Source organism: Phocoena phocoena, chromosome 9, assembly GCF_963924675.1.
Source record: "Phocoena phocoena chromosome 9, mPhoPho1.1, whole genome shotgun sequence".
Taxonomy (NCBI): Eukaryota; Metazoa; Chordata; class Mammalia; order Artiodactyla; family Phocoenidae; genus Phocoena; species Phocoena phocoena.
This window is the reverse complement of record NC_089227.1, coordinates 88761600-88782607: the sequence shown is the minus strand read 5'-3', so window position 1 is coordinate 88782607 and position 21008 is coordinate 88761600. Positions and strand designations below refer to the sequence as shown.

The 21008-nt window shown below is 48.1% G+C and overlaps 1 protein-coding gene across 1 annotated transcript; it reads left to right on the top strand.

The window, feature by feature from the left end:
- Window positions 1–7621: 7621 nt before the first annotated feature.
- FAM180A (family with sequence similarity 180 member A) lies at window positions 7622–20285 on the top strand. Its single transcript, XM_065883586.1, has 3 exons — window positions 7622–7697; window positions 18295–18395; window positions 19941–20285. The coding sequence occupies exons 1-3, from the start codon at window positions 7622–7624 to the stop codon at window positions 20283–20285; spliced, it is 522 nt and encodes a 173-aa protein (XP_065739658.1).
- Window positions 20286–21008: the final 723 nt, after the last annotated feature.

The window sequence follows — 21008 nt, the reverse complement described above, 5'->3', positions numbered from 1 at the left end:
GTGAGCCACTGAAAGTTTGGGGTTATTTGTTAAAGCAGCGTAACCTTGCAAATCCTGACTAATAGAGTTAATGTCCAGTCCTTCCCTCACCGAATACCCTGGGACTCCCTGTGCAAATTAGACCACCTTCTCCCCAGAGCGTTTCACACCAAAAGAGGCTTCTCAGAGAACTCATCTTGCCTCTCCTCTCGAGGTCTCCCGCCTGCCTTATATGTGTTTAGTAGATGAGGAGTCTCGGCATCTGCGCTGAGGTGCCCTTCTGGTTCAGCTCCTACAGGAACTGTTTGGTTGCTAAAAAAGGAAACAGTAGTCACGTCTCAGAGGGCGGAGCCACTGCGTATGTTTTCCCCAGAGTGGCTTGAACATGGTGGGCACCAGTGAATGCTTGTCATCTGGGAAAATTCTGAGGGGAATTCACAGCGTTCTTAGCATAGTCAGAAAACCCGAGCAATGGATGGGAACACCGAGAACCCTGTTCCGTCCAAATCTCTACTCGTGCCATGTCTCTGTTTTAGCAACCTCCCTCAAAAACAAACAAACAAACAAACAAAAACCCCTAGAAGCAAAGGGTATAATTGGCTATTTTTAATCTGAGAAAGAAAAAGATCCTGGGCTGGGCAAGTCAAGCTACCTGATGGAGGATGGAGATGAGGCAGTCATCAGGTCTATACAAAGCCAAGTAGATGACCTGATCACACTGCAGATGTTTTAGTGACACGTAAACCCAGCTCCAGAGGCTGTGCCAGTACAGCCTGGTCTTGACGGTATTTCCACCAGAGGAGAGGTCTGGCCCATTTTGTTCGATTGGCCCATCAGTCGGTGGGCCACCTTGACTCCCCTGTATCACAGCTCCAGCTGGCAGAGCCGGCAGCACCTGGCTATTGAGGGCCCAGGTCAACACAGGAGCTGAATTACCCCAGTGTTCCTTTTGCTCGGTGCACGTTGCAGGGGAACGGCCTGGCCGGCCTGGCACAAGCCTGCATGTACGACTGAGCCACTCATGTTGGCAACCCTTGAGGGCCGATGACATTTCTGCTTCGGAGGCTGGCACTTCATAATTACAGCTGTGTTTCTGTAGTTGTAGCAAATGACCTCACTTAGAGCCTTAAAATAGAATCCAGCCTAAAGGTTCTGACTGAACAAACAAAGAGGGAGGCTTCTCAAGACTCAAAACCTGGGTGCTAAGCCAGAGGGCAGGGCTGCAAGCTCGACCCCAAAAGTCCTAACTGTGAAAATCCTATGACTCCTCTCTTCTCGCCTAGTGATGGAGACAGGGCAGTGCCACAAAGTCATCTGCTCCCAAACTAGAAATGCGAATTAACTTGCAGTTCTGTCTCCATCATGCTCCCCCTCATTCATTCACTCATTCATTCATTCATTCAATACTTTATTTACTTCCTCTATGAGACCTCCTCTTCCTGCCCTCCAGATCACTCTCCCCAGCCTCTCTGCTCTGTGTCTAGGAGGCTGACTTCTACAGACCACATCATCAAGATTCCTTGCCCTCTGGCTGCCAGATGGGTTAGGCTGACGGGAGCAGGACATGGAAATTAGAAAGTGGGAGAGGTGAGAGGTCAAGGCCTTTATTCCCCTGTTCCCTCCCTGCTCGGCCAGGGTTTGCAGTAGTTGCGTTCTTCTACCTGGGCCATAGCTCCTGGCAGGTGGCCCTTCTGCTGCAGATCATTGCAAATGGTTCATTTCTTTCCCTTGTCCCTTCAGGACCAGAAGTGGTGTATGAATTTTCCAGAGCTGCTGTAACGAAGTACCACAAACTAGGTGGCTGAATCCAACAGAAATGTATCGCTTCACAGTCCTGGAAGCTAGAAGTCTGAAATCAAGGTGTAAGCAAGCCCATGCTCCCTCTGAAACATGTAGGGGAAACTTCCTTGCCTCTTCTAGCTTCTGGTGATGGCCAACAATCTTTAGTGTTCCCTGGCTTATAGGTGCATCACTCCAATCTCTGTCTCCATCACCACACAGCTGTCTTCTCCCTGTGTGTCTCTGCCTATGTCTCCTCTTATAATGACACCAGTCAGATTGGATGAGGACCGACCCTAATGACCTCATCTTACCTTGAATACATCTGCAAAGACCCTATTTCCAAATAAGATCACATTCACAAAAACGGAGTTAGGACTTCAAAACGTCTCCTTGGGGACTTCCCTGGTGGTCCAGTGGGTAAGACTCCATGCTGCCAATGCCAGGGGGCCCAGGTTCGATCCCTGGTCGGGGAACTAGATCCCACATGCTGCAACTAAGAAGCCCGCATGCCGCAACTAAAGATCCCACATGCCACAACGAAGATCCCACGTGCCACGACGAAGACCCAGTGCAGCCTAAATTAATTAAGAAACATAGGGACTTCCCGGGTGGTTCAGTGGTAAAGAATCCGCCTTCCAATGCAGGGACGTGGGTTCAATCTCTGGTCGGGGAGCTAAGATCCCACATGCCCCAGGACAACTAAGCCCTTGTGCCACAACTACTGAGCTCGCTCGCTTCAATGAGAGAGCCCGCGTGCCACAAACTACAGAGCCCACGTGGCCTGGAGCCCGTGCGCCACAACTAGAGAGAGAAAAAACCCGTACACCACAACTAGAGAGAAGCCTGAGCACCACAACGAAGAGACCACACGCTGCAACAAAAGATTCCGCATGCCTCAACAATTTGACGCAGCCAAAAAAAAGGAAATATATATATCTCTCCTTGGGGGACATACTTCAACCCCTAACAAGTGGTAACAGCCTCCCACCATGGCTAGTCCCTGGACTGCTCCCTTAATCCTTTCACTCCTTTATAAATAGTCCCTTCATTAGAGTCTTTTCAATTCCTTTTCAGAAAGTGCCCCCTGTTTCCTGCCAGGACCTTGACTGAGACCCCTACTGCCTGGCTGCCCCAGAGCACCTCGTAAGTGCCAGAAGTTCCTGGGAATACGATGGTGAGCAAACGTTAGCACAGGGAATACGACGGTGAGCAAACGTTAGCACAGGGAATACGATGGTGAGCAAACATTAGCACAGTCTCTGCCTGCATGGGGCTTACCGGCTGCCATTTAATTGGCTGAATCAAAATATCACAGAGTAAAATTGCAACTGGGATGCGACACAAAGGAGAGGTTCACAGAGCCCTGAACATGCTTAATCGGGGAGTCACTCTAGTCAGGGAGGGCTTCCCAGGGAGAGGACACCGGAGCCAGAATGTGGAGGATGAATGGAGTCAACCAGATAAAGAGGGGATCTTAAGGTACCCCCGCCCCCAGCTAAGGGAGAAGACCCAGAAGGAGGAAGCCAGTGTCCCTATTTCCCCCCAAAGGCAGATCTACCTTCATTCATATCCTAATCCATCCACAGGTGGCTCTTCTCTCCAGGAAGAACTTACGCTCTCTCCTGTCCTCACAGCTGCAGACCACAGCAGAGAACCCCAAAAGTAGACGAATGCTCCAAAAGTAGACGAATGAATGAGTGGAATGACAATCGAATGGGGATGGACTGGGCCACTTCTGTGCTAAAGTCAGATGCCCTCAAAATGAACAGAATTGCCCCCGCCTCACTCACACACAACTATCACTATTGCATGGGTCCCCGCTCAGCTCTCCCTCTACTGATCATTTTTTCAGCCTACAGAAGCTGCTTTATTTGTTTCATCTCAGTCCCTAATAGGCAGTGTGTGGAAGTTTCTACCATACAGAGTTGTGTGACCTTCGTTATTTGTACTTTCTAAGCTTCAGTTTTCTGTAAAATGAACTCTATTACAGCATCCACCGAACAGATTTGCTGGGAACATTGAATGAAATAAGGTGCATGGTCAGAATTCAATAAACGGTAGATGTCACTAAGCTGGAAAATGATGCTGACAAGAGATACACAGGTAGGCGCAGTGGGAGTTCAGAGGTGAAAATGGACTTGACAACTGTTGCCTTAAGGAGAACATCCCTCCCCACAAAAAAGTATTTTACACATAATCAGTAGCTGTGGGAAACTCCACTGTTGTGGGTTTACTGTGCTGTTACAAAAGGCAGTGCTTGCATTCACTTGTCAGTCTTACCCAGCGTGCATGGAATTGCAGCAAGACCAGGAAAAACGTGGAGAGAGAAGGAAATCAGTGTGTTAGGCCAAGGTTTCCCAAGACCTCCATCAGGCTCCTAAAGAGACTGAAAGCGTCCGCCTCCTGCTGCTGGGGTGAAGTGGTGGGAGAGAGGGCCTGCCTTATCAAATGAAAGGAGTAGCAAACACATTTGTCCCCAGCCCAGATCCAAAAGCTAATCCTCGTCCGAGCTTAGCAATTAGTAGGTGACAGTTTGATGATTTGCATTTGAAGATGAGAAAGTCCAGGACTGGAGACCAAGACTGTGCTTTCTGGTCCTGGTTTCCAGGACGAGTGGCCAGGCCAGTCATGTCCATCTTCCCTCCCCAGCAACCTCCTCGCTCATGGGAGTTCTCCTGGCAAGAGAACAGGGGGAGTGGAAGCTTTCTCAGCTTCAGCATCAATCAGCAAATATTCAAGGTGCAACTGCAAAGCACCCAGTCCTGTGCCAGGTCCTTTGGGCAAACCCTGCAGATTTAAAAAGGAAGTACACTGAACAGCAAAGGAAACCATCAACAAAATGAAAAGGCAACCTACGGAATGGGAGAAGGTATTTGCAAATAATGTATCTGACGAGGGGTTAATTTCCGCAACATATAAAGAATCCATACAACTCAATAGCAAAAACCCAAACTGATTTAAAAATGGGCAGAGGAACCGAATAAACGTTTTTCCAAAGAAGTACAAATGACTAACAGATACATGAAAAGATGCTCAGCATCACTAATCATCAGGGAAATGCAAATCAAAACCATGAGATATCACTTCACACCTGTCAACAATGGCCATCATCAAAGAGACAAGTGATAACAAGTATTGGTGAGGATGTCAGGAAAAGGGCAGCCTTAAGCGCTGTTGGTAGGAATACAAATTGGTGCAGCCACTATGGAAAACAGCATGGAGGTTCCTCAAAAAATTAAAAATAGAACTTCCGTATGATCCAGCAATCCCACTTCTGGGGATATATCCAAAGAAATGAAATCACTATCTCAAAAAGATATCTGCACCCCCATGCTCATTGCAGCATTATTTACAATAACCAAAACCTGGAAACAACCTAAGTGTCCATCAACAAATGGATAAAGAAAATGTGGTATGTAAAAATATAGTGGAATATTATTCACCTGTAAAAAAGAAGGAAATTATGCCATTTGCAACAACATGGATGGACCTTAAGGGCATTATGCTAGATGAAATAAGTCAAAGAAAGCCAAATACTATATGATCTCACTTATACATGGAGTCTTTTTTTATTATTAATTAATTAATTAATTTATTTATTTTTGGCTGCATTGGGTCTTTGCTGCAGTGCATGGGCTCCTCACTGTGGTGGCTTCTCGTTGCGGAGCAGGGGCTCTAGGCACACAGGCTTCAGTAGTTGTGGCACGTGGGCTCAGTAGTTGTGGCTCACAGGCTCTAGAGCACAGGCCTCAGTAGTTGTGGTGCACGGGCTTAGTTGCTCCATGGCATGTGGGATCTTCCCGGACCAGGGCTCGAACCCGTGTCCCCTGCATTGGCAGGTGGATTCTTAACCCCTGTGCCACCAGGGAAGTCCCTATACATGGAATCTTAAAAAACCAAACTCACAGAAACAGAAAACAGTTTGGTGGTTGCCAGAGCTGGGGGAGGGGGGAGAAATGGGTGCAGGTGGTCAAAAGGTACAAACTTCCAGTTATAAGATAAATAAGTTCTGGGGGCGTAACATATATCATGGTAACTATAGTTAATAACATTGTACTGTATATTTGAAAGTTGCTCAAAGAGTAGATCTTAAAAGTTCTCAACACAGGAAAAAAAAAATGTGTGACTATGTGAGGTGATGGACGTTAATTAAACCTACTGTGGTCCTCTGGCTGCAGAACCTGCCCTCTTACGTTCTAGCCCAGCGCTGCCCAATGCAGTAGCCACTGGCCATCTGCAGCCATTACTTGAAATGCGGCTGGCCTGAATTGAAATGTGTTAATGTGTGAAATACACATTGGATTTCAAAGACTTGGTATGAAAAAGGAATAGAAAGTTGTATTGATTACATGTAGAAATTATAATATTGTAGATATATTGGGTTAGATAAAAGGTATGAGTACAACTGATTTCCCTGTTCCTTTTTACTTTCTTGACATGGCTGCTAGAACATTTTGAATTACATTTGTTTCTCGAATTATATTTCCATTGGAGAGTGTTGTTCTACATGGACCTCATAGTTTGTTTCAAGCATTAAATCAATGAATACAATGAGAGCACCTAGCACAGTGCCTGGAGCAAAGTAAGCACCCAACAGCGATTCCTAACATTAGAAAGATCAGTGTTTCGCAAATGTTGTAGCCAAGTTTTCTTTTTTTCAAGCAACTTCCTCTAACAGATAAAAAAGCTCTTCTGATTGAAGCAAAGGGGTGTCCTTTCCAGCAGCTCATTCACCCTGGCACCACCTCCACAGCTTGGAAACCCACAGAGTGAAACCAACTTCAAATATCCCGCAAGTTTTAGCATTGTACGCCTATAATTTCAGAGAAGGCGAGGAAGTGGTATTGGACAAAATCAAGGTGTCTATGGCAGAACTTTAAAAATGGTCATGGATCTTAAAAGTTCTCACCACAAAAAAGAATAATGAAGTGATGAAATGAAGTTGGTTGCTCAAGCCATGGTGGTGATCATCTTGCAACAGAGAAGTGTATCAAATCGACACGCTGTACACCTCAAACTTACACAATGTTATATACCAAGTATATCTCAATAAAAATTAATTAATGCCAAAAGAATGATCTTGGAAAAACACTACCATTTTGCTTGAGAGGATCAAAGTGATTTGGTACCAGATCTAGACAGTCCAGAAATTGGGGTGTCACGAATGTGAATGAGGTCACCTGTGGGCCCCTGGATCATCACCTGCCTGTACAATACCCAGGCGCCACGGCAGCTCTCTCCTGCTCCTCAAGGGCTAGCTGCAGGGAAGGGAACGAGTGACGCTCAGCCCAGACACCACAATGACTCTGCCGTCCTGAAGGCAACTCTGGGCTCAGTCGGCCCCGGCGTCTACCAGGCAAGCCACCTGGCTCTTGCTGCAGCCCTCGCCCCAGGCGCTGGTGTGTGTGTGTGTGTGTGTGTGTGTGTGTACACGGGGACAGCAGCCAGGTCTTTGCCGGGCTCTCTAACAAGTTCCGCAAGTCTGTTAAAGAAAAATTCCAGTGGGTGCATCCAACACATGGAACTCAAGTACAGAAATTATATTTATCCACCCCACTGCCAAGGAGATCACATGCCCCATGAGTCACTCCAGATGTGCTCAAAAACAGAGTCTCTCTGTGGAAGCCCAGTGCCCCAATCCCAGAGAGAGTAGGATTAACAGAAGTCCCGCTCCTGTCCTCCCCAGGAGGCAGCCCTTGCCTCTACCCTTCTGAGGCAGGAGAGGGCACCTCTGCAGGTCTGAAAAGGAAGGGGAGGTAAGAACGATATCGTCACACTGGGAGGACCAGTACGGGCATACCTGTAGCTCCTGGGGTCCCACTGGGTCTGAGGGCGATTTTTCACCTTTTTGGAGGAAAAGATGTGTTGGAAGACGTTGCTGCTTCTGCTGTTGTATTACGACGCTCAGGCCACCCTGTCGCACAGGTGGAGCAGGGGTGAGTTGCTTTTAATTTATTTGTTTGATGCTCATTCTTCTTTCTTCGATACAATTAGGAATTTGGGGGGAAGAACGGAGAGAGCAGGAAGAAATTAGAAGCCCTGCACCCTCCTTTTATCTCATCTCTGCCAATTGCTTTATGCCTCTTGACATGCTAGAAGGTATTAGAAGGTGATGGGGGAAATGACACCAAAAAAATCAAAGTTGCTGAGGGAACTGGGTCGAGGGGGAGAATGCAGAGAGCATCCCTTTCTGACAGGCCAGAGGGAAGTCATCTTTGCTTCGTAGAATGTGGACAGACTCCCTTGAGTTCTCCCCAGGCTGCTGCAGCTGGGCAGGGCGTGCAGAGAGCAGGTGCTCAGGACTGATACTGACATGAAGGGACTGGGGGTGCTGACTGGCAAGAGGCCTGCTACCTGGAGGGAGTGGGGTGTCCACGTGGAGGGCTCCACGCTGCTTCCTGAGCAGCAGTGGACGCATCTTTCCAGCTGGGGAGAGCTGGTCCAGCAGCAGGAGAGGACGAGTAGCCCCTCAGCACCCTCATGTCTGCCCGGCTGCTACCACCCTGGCCAGCCCCCTCGGAAAGGAAGGAGCCCAGCAAGGCTGCTCCCCACGGCCGACTTCCTTGCTCTCGGGACACAGCTTCTCAGAGCCGGCCTGGCATCGTTTATGGCTCCCGTGGGCAGACACTGGTGGCACCTCCAGTCAATGAGGGTCTATCACTTAGGAAGCAAGGGACCAATAGTGCTAACTGCTCCACACTGATCTGAACTGAGATCTCTCCACTGCCTAAAGTCAACTGAGGTCTCTCTCCTGGAAAGAACTGGAAAAAGAAGTCAGGCTCACTGGTGTTTCCAGAGATCCAAAATAGGGTGACGACTGCACAGCAACAAAAGGATGAGCCCCCTGGTTCTCAACGAGAGTGTCAGGGAAGGAAGGGACAGCCAGCTGGGGCGCAGAGCAGATGTGAAACCGGGGAAAGAAAAAGCCAATGCACTTATTAGGGTTTTTATTCCCTCACACACACATCTCCCTGCTCATGATGTGCACAAACTCTGGGGGCAACACTCGGAAGCACAGAGCAAAGAGACCTTGGCGCTGTGTTCTGCCACTTACCCTGTGTGACACTGGGGGCCTTCCTTAACCTGCCTATTAAAAAAGGATGATAATATCCACTCTTTAACGCACAGGCTGTTAGAAAGCCAAACGAGATGATTTGATTTGTTACAAGGCTATAAACACAATAGACACACGATGAGCTATCCTGCAAGGAACTCAAAGATTTAAGTTCTGCCTCTAATTCGCTGTGTGATGTCTGGGAAGACTTAACCTCTCTGAGCTTTAGTTCATGAACAGATAACATATTAACAGTAACAAAAACTGACCCTCACTGTGTTGTCATGTGAGGGTCATATTGAAAAATGTAAATAAAACGCTTTGTAAATGAGGAGCTATATAAATGTCAGCTATTACCTACCACTTAAAAAAGGAAAAAATTTCATTAAAGAAAGTCTGAGGTTCTCAACAGAAAACCTATCGGTTCTATAGCAACGCCCTGAGAGCGGCTGCTCTGGCTGCACCCCTCCTCACTGGGGAGGGTCTGCTCCCCAATAATGATAACAATCTGTATAAAGACACAAGGCCAACACAGCTGAAACAGAGGCCATGGTGAGGCAGCTGATGTTAAGTGCTGGATTAGCCATTCATATCAGTGTTCGGGGCCAACAAATGATGCGGAGCCCTTCCAACCATCATCAGAAGTCTTCCACGTAGTTGATTTTTTTTTTTTTCGTTTTCAACGTTTTTTTCTAATCGTAAAAGGAATACACAATTGCCCTTTTTTTATGACGGAATGGGAGACACACCCAGAGAAAAACCAATTTTTCCAAATGTATTAACTGTTCCTTTCACCTGCATCCTTACCCCAACCCTGCCCCCCACCCCAGTGCTAGGCCTAATTTAGAAGAATTCCCTCTGGAAACAGTCAGAGGGCAACTTCTCCCTACAAAACTCCTCCTCCATCCCCCCCAGCACCACCCCCTGCCTCCACGGGTAGAAGTGTGGAAATAAACCCAAAAGGAATACACCCTGCCGTCAGGACATCTTTTTTTTTCCTACCATTCTCCCAGCCTCTCCCTCGGCGCTCTCTAGGATTCCACTCTGGGAGGCAGCTCCCTGTGCCAGGATGGCTGCTCCAGCCCCACCGCCTTGATTAAGACCAAGGGACCCACCTGTGGTTAGCGAGGCTGCTGGGAAGTGGACACACCTGGCCCAAGTCCCAGCCCCGCCCAGGTCCTGCCGGCACACCGCCTGGGGGGGCTGCAGGGAACTAGCCAGTCTTAAAAAGAAAAATACACGTATTAATTCCTATAAGTATCTGATTTTTATTAAATACATATGTTATTTCTTTGACAAGCAGTTTCATAAGGGTGGCCCTGCAGTGGTGGAATGTATGTCATCTTCACGTGTCCAGTTTAGTGCTGTGTGTGTTTTCAGTCGTCAATTTCCGTGAAGGGAAGGGCCCCGGGTGGGTGTTTTCAGTAAGTGTCAACTGACTCACTGGTCCAGCGTGACTAAGCGGCCACCTCATTCACTCCATGGTCACTGCCTTAGGAGGCGTTATTCTGACCACTAACAGGTAAGAAAGCTGGAGGATGGGGGAGAACTTAGCACTCCCCAGATCCCTCAGCCGGAAGCTTAGAGCTGGATCTCACTCCCCCAGCCCAGTCTGCAGAGGCAGAGTCTCAATGTCCTCACTCACGCCCCTCCATCCCTTCCAGGTGCTCCCCCTGGGCGGTGGCACATTCTGGCCAAGGGGAGCCAACACACAGCAGCCCTTTCAGAAGCACTCCAGGGGACCCCAACACACGGGGCCAAGGTCCTGGCTACCTCAGAACATCACTGTGTTTCTGAAGGGCTGGCTCAGGAGCAAAAAAGTAAATGACGGGCTTCCCTGGTGGCACAGTGGTTGAGAGTCCGCCTGCCGATGCAGCGGACACGGGTTCGTGCCCCGGTCCGGGAAGATCCCACGTGCCGCGGAGCAACTAAGCCCTTGCGCCATGGCCGCTGAGCCTGCGCGTCCGGAGCCTGTGCTCCACAACGGGAGAGGCCACAACAGTGAGAGGCCCGCGTACCGGAAAAAAAAAAAAAAAAAAAGTAAATGACATCAGTAGGATCTGGCAAAAGACTTTTTATAAATGAGAGCTTTTCCTTTCCACACCCACAGTCATTTCCATAGAGTTGCTTCAACTGATTCATTAAAAATATGGTTGTATTTTGGTATGATATGGTCTACAGTGTGAATCCTTTCCAATAAGCTCTTTGGTACAGATGCTGTGCACAGTTACATGGAAACCATGGTCAGCCTTAATATTGTTCTGGTTTTTTTAAACCTATTTGGGAGATGGGAGGGAAGAAGAGATTTTTATCCCAGGTTATAAAAAGTCAAAGAGAAGATCAGGCTCAAAGCAAAAATAGGCTCTTCCATTTAGGGAGGCTTCTGCCTGTACATCTGGGCAAGAAAGCTTGAAGGAGGTAAGGCTTGGGGAGCAAGACAGGTGCAGGTGCAAGCCTTGACTGAGATAATTAAAAGTAGCTTCTCTGGGTATGAAGGGAACCCTTCTTTACAGTTGATGGGAATGTAAACTGGTGCAGGCACTATGGAGAACAGTATGGAGGTTCCTTAAAGAACTAAAAATAGAGTTACTATATGATCCAGCAATCCCACTCCTGGGCATATATCGGGAGAAAACCATAATTTGAAAAGTTACATGCAGTTCAATGTTCATAGCAGCACTATTCACAATAACCAAGACATGGAAGCAACCTAAATGTCTATTGACAGATGAATGGATAAAGATGTGGTACATATATACACAACAGAACACTACTCAGCCATAAAAAAGAATGAAATAAAAAAAAAAAAAAAGAATGAAATAACGCCATTTGCAGCAACATGGATGGACCTAGAGATTATCCTACTAAGTGAAGTAAGTCAGAGAAAAACAAATATCATACGATATCATTTATATGTGGAATCTAAAATATGATACAGATGAACTTATTTACAAAACAGAAACAGACTCACAGACAGAGAAAACAAACTTATGGTTACCAAAGGGGGAAAGGCATGGGAGAAGGATAAATTCGGAGTTTGGGATTAGCAGCTACAAACTACTATATATAAACTAGATAAACAACAAGGACCTACTGTACAGCACAGGGAACTATATTCAGTATCTTGTAATAACCTATAATGAAAAAGAATACATATGTATAACTAAATATATGTGTGTGTGTGTATATATACATATGTCTGGATCACTTTACTGTACACCAGAAACTAACATAACATTGTAAATCAACTATACTTCCATTAAAAAAAAAAAAAAATCGGTTTCTCCTAGACCCAAACAGGGGTTCCTCATAGATAAAGGGAGGGTGTGATGGAGACAGGAGACAACATCTACTTTCTGATAATTATCCAGAACCTGTAACTGCAAATAAGTTCCAGAATCACCCTGTTAAAAAGAGAAGGATTTGGTGAGGCACTCTGAAAACAATGGAGTTGAGTAACAAGGAGAGTGAATGTGTTTCTATGCGATTGTTTATTCATTCAACAGTCACCGGCAGGATTTTAGGCACTGGGAATACAGCATCAACAAAACAGACAAAATCACATGCCCTTGTGAGCTGACGTCCTAGTGAAAGGAAAGAGACAATAAGCACATATAGAAATAAAATATCTGGTTCATTGGATGGCAATAAGGTTGGGACAGACTAGAGGATATAAAGGGTCACAAGTTTAAATAGGAGAGTCAGGGAGGGTCTCACTGAGGAGGTGACTTGAGACCTGAAGGAAACACAGGAGTGAGCCATGCAGTCTCCAGGGAAAGAGTATTCCAGGCACATGGAACAGAAGTTCAAAGGCCCTGTGGCAGAGGCATGCTTGGTGAGCTCAAGCAACAGTGAGGAGGCCTGCAGCTAGAGGGGCATGAGCCAGGGGATAATAGCAGATGAGTGCAGAGAGGTAGTAAGAGGTCAAGTCGCGCAGTACCTGGTGGCCATCTGAAGATCTTTGGCTTCTACTCTGAGGGAGATGGAAAGCCAGAGAAGTTTCTGGGCAGAGAATTGACATCATCCAACCTATGTTTTCACAGAATCGCTTTACTTGCTGTGTTAAGAATACAATGAGGTGGACTTCCCTGGCAGGTCTAGTGGTTAAGACTCTGCGCTTCCCCTGCCAGGGGCACGGGTTCAACCCCTGGCAGAGGAACTAAGATCCCACATGCCACGTGGCATGGCCAAAAAAAAAAAAAAAAAGAATACAATGAGGAGGATGAAGTTGGCAGCCAAGGATGGAAACAGAGACACCATTAGGAGAAATGTTCAAGGTTTGGACCAGGAGGCTAGCTGGGATGTGGTAAGAAGTAGCCAGATTGCAGATCTATTCTGAAGGTAGAGCCAGCAAGATTTGCTGATTAGTGGGGTGTGAGATGTGAAAGAAAGAGAAAAGGCAAGGATGACTGACAACTCCCAGGTTTTGACCTGAGCAGCTACGAGAGATGGGAAGACAGCAGACAAAGCAGGAGGTGCGGAGCAGGTGTGATGGATGGCAGGGGTTGGGACTGGGTTGGAGATCAGGAGAGACAACTATTACGAATGCAAAAGGAGACTCTCCCGCAGGCAGCTGCATATCTAGAAGTCAGGCCCGGAAATACACAGCAGAACATCCGTACGAAGTCAGTGTGGCTAGTGAGAGGGGAGAGACCCAGGCTGCGGCCAGGAGTCTGCAAGGTGAGGAGACGGAGGGGAAGGAAGAGCGGCCAGCAAGGGGGGATTTTTTTTTTAAAGAAGCAGCAGCAACGTGTTTTCATGCTGCCTTGAAAGATCGGTAGAGAGGGGAAAATTAATGATGTGGGAGAGAAAAGTGGAAAGGTGAGCAACAACTTTATTGGAGACCTCGTGCACGCGGGGACAAGTTGGCTCGAGATGAGAGCAGGGACACAATAACAGAAGGGAAGTCAGAGGACCTGGGCACAAGGCCGGTAACTGGTTTGAGGAGAAAGGAGGAGGTGTGAAATCATCATCCACTTCACGCTGAAATAAGAGTGAGGGGAAGCAGGAAAGACGGGTAATGGTCAGGCAGCATTTTGGGCCCCTCCTGAGAATAACGATCACGAATTTCAAGTGAGACCACTTAACCCAGGTGCAGAACAGGTAAAGAGATGGGGTGTGCTTTTGCCTAGTGACTGCAAAGGAACGAAGAGGGATCAAAGGAGACGAGGATTAGTGCAAGAGAATGATCATAACTTGACCTTGTATATCACATTATCAATCAAAGGTAGAGATTTGTTTAAATATGTGTGATTCATTTAAGAGTATGTTTTATACCATATGCATTCATTCATTCCTAACTAACTACGTGTATCCTTCCCGTGGTTACACACAACTGAAGAACGCCCAGTCTTGGGGCAGATGCACCTACAAAAAGATAGCGTGGTTCACCCTATTGGTGAGATTGGGGGTTTTTTGTTTGTATGTTTGTTTGTTTTGTTTTTAATTTTTATTATTTATTGGAGTATAGTTGATTAACAATGTTGTGATATTTTCAGGTATACAGGAAAGTGATTCAGTTATACCTATACATGTATCTATTCTTTTTCAAATTCTTTCCCCATTTAGGTTATTACAGAGTATTGAGCAGAGTTCCCTGTGCTATACAGTAGGTCCTTGTTGGTTATCTATGTTAAATACAGCAGTTGGGTTTTGAAGCCCTTGAGACCTGGATTTTAATCTCAGGCCTATTACAAACAAGTTGGGTGGCCAAGGGCAAGTTTCTTAGCCTCCAAGTTTCTTCATCTATAAAATGAGATGTGAATGTTTACCTCACAAGGTACATAAGGAAAGCACCAAGCATGCTGACTGACCCACAGTGAGCTCATAAGCTGTTAGGATGTCCAGGCTCCACATCTGAACAACTTTGGCCTGAGGTCCAAATGCGTCTCTCAATAGAAGACACGGACAGAACATGCTAAGACACGTGAATCCCTGGATCCAGTTCCTGAACTAAATTAGTGCATGTGGCGTGAACTTTAGCAAGTAAATTTTTTGTTCCATGCGGGTTGGTCCAGTGTTTCACAATGTCCCCTGAAGGCTCATGAGTCCGGGGGCTCGGGGAGGAGGGGCTGGCCCCCCTGCCCGAGGCTGGCCGGCGCAGCAGACCTTCATGCAAGGCCATGGGGGAGTCTCTGGAGTCCCCTGATCACACCGAGTGGTCCTTGTGGGCATGTTCACAACCTGAAGAAACAGCCGGAGCGTGGGCTGGGTGTGGAGCGTTAAGTGAAAAAGGAAGAAACAAATCGGCCTAGTTTTACACCAGGCAGAAGACACACAGAGTCAGTGATCTTAACGACACTGTCACAGCAGCCTTCCTGCCCAAGGCTCCACACTCAGGTGGTGCCCAAGAGGGAGTGGGATCCTTCTGCCCGTCTCTGGCCTCCCCACCCCGTTCGCCTCTCTCCCTTCTCCCTCCGAGAGGGTGCAGCTGCTAACAGCTGTCCAGCGGGAGGATTCAGGCCTCAGAACTGTCAGCCTCACGAAGACTGGGCCGCCCAGAGCCGCTTATAATCGCTCACAGCGAGGACGGAGTCGAACTTAAAATGACCTCATACATTTGGGAGATGGCGCAGAAGGGAAAGGAAGGAAAAGCAGCAAAGCCTGAACTGGAGAGTCTCCAGGGATGCTCTGTTTTGTTGTTTTAATGCCTAGTTTATTTTTTTATTTATTTATTTATTTGCGGTATGCGGGCCTCTCACTGTTGTGGCCTCTCCCGTTGCGGGGCACAGGCTCCGGACGCGCAGGCCCAGCGGCCATGGCTCACGGGCCCAGCCGCTTCGCGGCATGTGGGATCTTCCCGGTCCGGGGCACGAACCCGCGTCCCCTGCATCGGCAGGCGGACTCTCAACCACTGCGCCACCAGGGAGGCCCCCTAGTTTATTTTTAAAATCATTCCAAAATATATATTGAGACTGCACTCGGTATATATATTGAGCTCTGTGCAGACACTGAGGTCAGAAGCATAAAATTCATTCCCTCCCAGGAGCCAGCAATAGACAGCAAGACGTGAAATGTATAGAAAGGATGCAAGAAGAAGATAAAAAGAGAATTAAGGAGATGGAGAAGGAGCACAGCAGTGTACGGCGGGGTCCCAGGGAAAGGCTTCCTAGGGGCACAGGGCCGCTCTTCTAACGACGTGGGAGCCGGTCTGGTTTAAAGGTCTGCGTGTGTACCTCTTGGAGTTGGTCAGCTCTTGGTCGGGTCATTTGCATTCTGGCAGGGTCCGGCCTCTGTCATTATGGACAAGGACATCTGGAGTGGCTAGTCGTTTAACTTCTTACCTGAATGTTTCGACGTGGGCAAGACACAGCTTATCTCTCGCCCACCACCGGCAGCATCTCCAGTGGGGATGAATCCAGGTCTCCAGACCTAGCCTCATGCACAGGAAGTCAGACACGGGCAGCTGCCGAGACGCCTGCCCCAGAGCTGGCTGCACGTCACAGCCCAGAGGGCCATAAAAGCCCCTCCCACACACACACACCGTCAAAGCAGCCACAGCAACGTGAGGGGTACCCGTGGAAGGTGGGAAGAAGGGGGAAGGGGTCCATCTGTGAGACTCCGGTGCTCCCCACATATACTTTCTGAAGCAATGATCAGCCCTAGTCCAGAGGCTGAATTGTTTTTTAACAATCTTCCCCAAACTGTGTTATTATTTTAAAAATTATGAGAACAAGGCCTCCTAGAAGCAACATTTCCATTATTAAGCCCAGCTTTGCATCAGGAAGTATTTTCTTCCCAACTCTTGAGAACTAGGGGTCCACCAGGGGTGTGCATGTTAAAGGAAGTAGCTGTTCGCAGAGAAGCAATTGAGTGAAGAGCGTGTAGGTCTGGCCTTGAATAACTTCCCGGGAGGCAGCAGAAAGGGCCCTGTGCCAGGACCGTGTTCCCTCCTATCCCCTTCACCTGCTGCAGTGTGAATATTTTTAAAGGGAACAATACCTTTCACTTCACAATAACAGAGAAGACATAAAGGAGTTGCTTGAAAAGGGGTTTCATGGTAAGAAGGAATAGGCCGCATCTTGGTCCAGGACCAGTTCTGGTCCTAGTGTCACCTCCCACCAAGGAGAAAGTAGGGTCAAAGTACGCCCCTCCTTGTGCCGCCACTCTCGTCTCCGAGAACACGAGGGCCTTGGTCTCTTCAGATGCCCCTATAAGGCCTCATCGGATGGGAATGAGCTCTGAATTCTAGCCGGGCACCAGCTGCTTGGTGGTGGGTCTGGGTAACCCAGTGGTTATGGACACTGCCTGCCCGTTGTAACACCAGGGAGCTGTCAGAAGTCCCGATGCCTACATCCACCCCAGAGATGCCCATGAACTGGCCTGGGAGGCGGCCTTGGGTGTGTAGGTTTATAAAGCTCCCAGGTGACTCTAATGCACAGTCAAGGCTGAGAAGCATTGCGCTAAATCGGGAGTATCCACTCAGCAGGAACAGCTCCTTCTACACAGGCTTGGGTCAAGCACCTTCTGACTGGCAACCTAGGCTGCCATTAGAAGTACCTAGGAAGCTTTCAGAAAGTTTACTGTCTCAATCACATCCTAGTCACTTAAATCAGAACTACTGGAGCGGGACCCACACACCCTGGGTGACTCTAATGTACGGTCAAGGTTGTGAACCTGTGGAGTAGGAAGGAGATGCCTCGCCCTCCTGAGCTCCACCTGAGACCAGAGGCAGAGGCTGTGAGTGAGCAGAGGCTAAGGCCTTCTCAAGTCCTAAAATCTATGATTCTGTGGGAAATGGGCACTTTTCTGGCAAAGAGAACAAATCCTGCTAAAATTCTGGGCCAGGAACTATTGCTCTGGAGTTTGTAGGCTCCATCCCCCAAGATGGTCTGCAGAAGCAGGGCTACCCCTCTGCCCGTCAAGGCCCCCATCAATGCAGGGATGCGGTCTGCCAACAACTGCACCTTGTGTGCACCCTGGAAACCTGCCAGGCTATGCTGTACAGGGATAAACATGAAGGCACATTGATCCAAGCCCCTGAGGAACTGGTGGGCTAGATAATAAACGGATTACAGAGAAAGCAATATCACAGCCAACCAGCTTTTCCGGGAGGTGGGAGATGCCTACCAGTGTCCTTTACGTTGAAGATGTTTCATTCTTATCACTTCTAATAGAAATCCTTGCTTATGCAGTTCCCTTCTTCAACACAGTACTCTGGACATCACTGGACACTATCTTGATGGCCCACGGGAGCCATTATCAAGAAGCAGAGCTGTCACGTATGGTTACGTAAACTGTGCTTTGCACAACTTCCGGGGGCCCTACTTACCTCGAGGTCTCACCAGTTTTTACAGTTATTGCCCAGTTTTCTGGTAAATCACAACCAAGTGTCTTAAAGAAGCTGCCCCTTTTTCTCGCAGCTCCACCACCACGTGGAGTCAGTCACTTTCAAGACTGGATGGCTAACCTTGGGGTTCACCCACGGGAGAAGCCAGTGCACGCTGCAGCCTGGCGAGCTCACTCTTTTTCTCTTTCAGCCGTGCTCTTCCCTGCCGCCCACCGGCCAAAGAGATCCTCGTCGGTGCCCTTGAACCCCGTCCTGCAGAGCTCCCTGGAGGACGTAGAGCTGCTCTATGAGGTAGGCAGAGGGGAGAGTGGGCCACTCAAGTAACTCAAAAGGCATTGCTCCTTCTCTATATTTTTTGGAGAAGTGACCTGAGCCCCTGAAAATGAGTGACCTCTGTTGCCCGGGGAACTGGCCTAGACTTGTGTGTGGAGGTAGTGGAATCCTGCCCATCCCAGAGGAAAGTGTTCTTCGCACCCCCTTCTCCTTTCCCGCATGCTGTCCCAGGGAAGGTTGGCATTAGGGGTTTAGTCGAGGCAAAATTAGAGATTTAGGCTTGGCCCAGAGGCGCCTCTACCTGCACCCAAGCAACAGAGCGGGGCAATATTCCCCAGCCAGAGCTTTAAACCAGGACTCACCAGCAGTGCCCAGGCAATGCCAAACCTATCGTCTGAGTGGAGTTGTGTCTCAGTAACCTCATACTGTGACAGCCCCATTTTTGAATCTGGGGCCGCCCCAAAGGCTCTCTCCCTCTGCCTCTCATACCTCTGGCACCAAGACGCCATTTCTCCTCCAAACCACAGGTAAATTTACCCAAGGCCGCTTGGTTTGGTTCAGTGAAAAAATTCCAGGTTCGAGACCTAAGCTTTAGTTCTGGTTCTGCCGCCCATCAGCTATGTAACCTTGCATAAGCCACCATTTCTCCCTGGGCCTGAGTCTCCTCAGCTGTTAAATGAGGGACTCCAAAGATCGCCAAAGTTCCCCTCCTGTCTGGACGCCCTCTGACATCCTGCATGTACTAGAACTGTCTGACTAAGAAGGAGATAGCCTGCCATGGCCAAGCAGCTGAGCCAGGCAGAAGATTTCAAATCCTGCCTTGGGGAACAAACTGGAAAATGCATAGCCTCTGCCAGGTCATGAATATGGGAGTCAGAGCAAGAGACCTGTTTTAGGAAGATAACAGACAGTAGCATGCAGGATGGATTAGAGCCGGGGGAAGCCGGAGACAGAGGGGAGAGTTAGGACTCAGTCTAAATTGTACTGGTTAGGTTCCTGATATGAGCCTGGCACCGAGCAGGGGGTGCCTATGACAGACCTCACCCCTACTCTTAAAGAACAGTCAAGAAATGAGGACAAATCTCTGTAGCACACTTAATTCCTAGCACAATTCTCTGCATCCTTCTAATTCCCAGCTTCTGATTTTAAATTATCCAAAATAGTCAGTCTGCGCTTTAGAAGATCTTTGGTGGGTGGGAGGGAGGAAGGAGAGAAGGGGGTGATTCGGGACACTAGAAACAACAAAGTGTCCCTTAATTGTGGCTTTGTACCAGGCACAGTGATAGATGTCACTCATATTTGTCTTATTTACTCCTCACAATATCCCAGTGAAGTATTGTTGTTATTAATCATTCCACAGAGGAAGAAAAGGAGGCTGAGAGAAGTTAGGTGACTCATCCGAGGTTACACAGGTAGTGGGAAAGTCAGGACTCGGACCCAGGTCTCTTGATTCCAAAGCTCTTTGCAAGCCACCTCCCTACATGAACGCACGTGATCATGAATCCAGTGATGTCTTCAACAACGAATGCCTCATGCTTTTCCACACCCCATGTTTCCCCCCAGTTCCTTCTGGCTGAACTTGAGATCAGCCCTGACCTGAAGATCTCCATCAAGGACGAGGAGCTCTCCTCCCTGCGGAAGGCCTCGGACTTCCGCACCATCTGCAATGATGTGATCCCCAAGAGCATCCCAGACATCCGGCGGCTGAGCGCCAGCCTCTCCAACCACCCAGGCATCCTCAAGAAAGAGGACTTCGAAAGGACAGCGCTGACCCTGGCCTACACAGCCTATCGCACAGCCTCGTCCCAAGGGCATCAGAAGGATATCTGGGCCCAGTCCCTCCTTAGCCTTTTCCATGCCTTGAGGCATGACTTAATGCGGTCCTCATGTCCCAGAGCATCTCCCTGAGAGACTGGCTGGCACCAGGACCAGGGAGCAGGGACCAGCACACAGTAAACCAGAAATTCTTCATTCTCTACTCCATTTACAGAGACCAGCCACAAAACACATACCACCAACTCAGAGCAGCAAAGATAAAACAAGAAACACCGATGCTCTTTGCCCCTTGTAACTTCTTGACAAGCGTAAGACAGTGATTCATATCATAATGTGACCTGAGCTGGAAAAAAGGGCTGGAATGGTAATTCAAGATGCCTCCAGAGGCTGAATGTTTTGCCTGGTGAATTGCAGGAGTCTAAGATATGCTTTAACATTGAGTGACTGTAACACAAACACCCAAGAGTGAGGACAGAGCCAGGAGAGACATAACAGAAGTCTGGGCATGGTGGGAAAGTGGGGGACAGATTTCTTTGGTCCTAAGGGATCAGGGTGCTGGATTGAATGAACACCTTTCCAAAGTTCTGTAGTAAGATATAAAGAAACTAGAGCTATAGCCAAATAAATACATTGTTAACCAAGGACATACTTCTCAACTTTTCCAAAAGTCCCCAAAAAGAATCAGTCAGAAAATCAGTTATGACCTATATATCTAGACTCTTCTTTCCTGAAGGCTGGTCTAATGTAGAGGAGAAACATGAAGGGGGCCAACAGAAATGCTACTGTCATGCCTTGCCTTTTGAACAGAGAAACCAAGCTAATGCAGAGAGGGTCATCCTAACGAAAGAGGTGGCA

What these genes read in the sequence shown, in the direction of transcription:
- FAM180A (XM_065883586.1), top strand. Translation starts at nt 7,622, where the DNA reads ATGTGTTGGAAGACGTTGCTGCTTCTGCTGTTGTATTACGACGCTCAG. An exon ending in GTCGCACAGGTGGAGCAGGG is followed by an intron (nt 7,698 to 18,294) that starts GTGAGTTGCTTT and finishes TTTCTCTTTCAG; the next exon opens with CCGTGCTCTTCCCTGCCGCC. An exon ending in ACGTAGAGCTGCTCTATGAG is followed by an intron (nt 18,396 to 19,940) that starts GTAGGCAGAGGG and finishes GTTTCCCCCCAG; the next exon opens with TTCCTTCTGGCTGAACTTGA.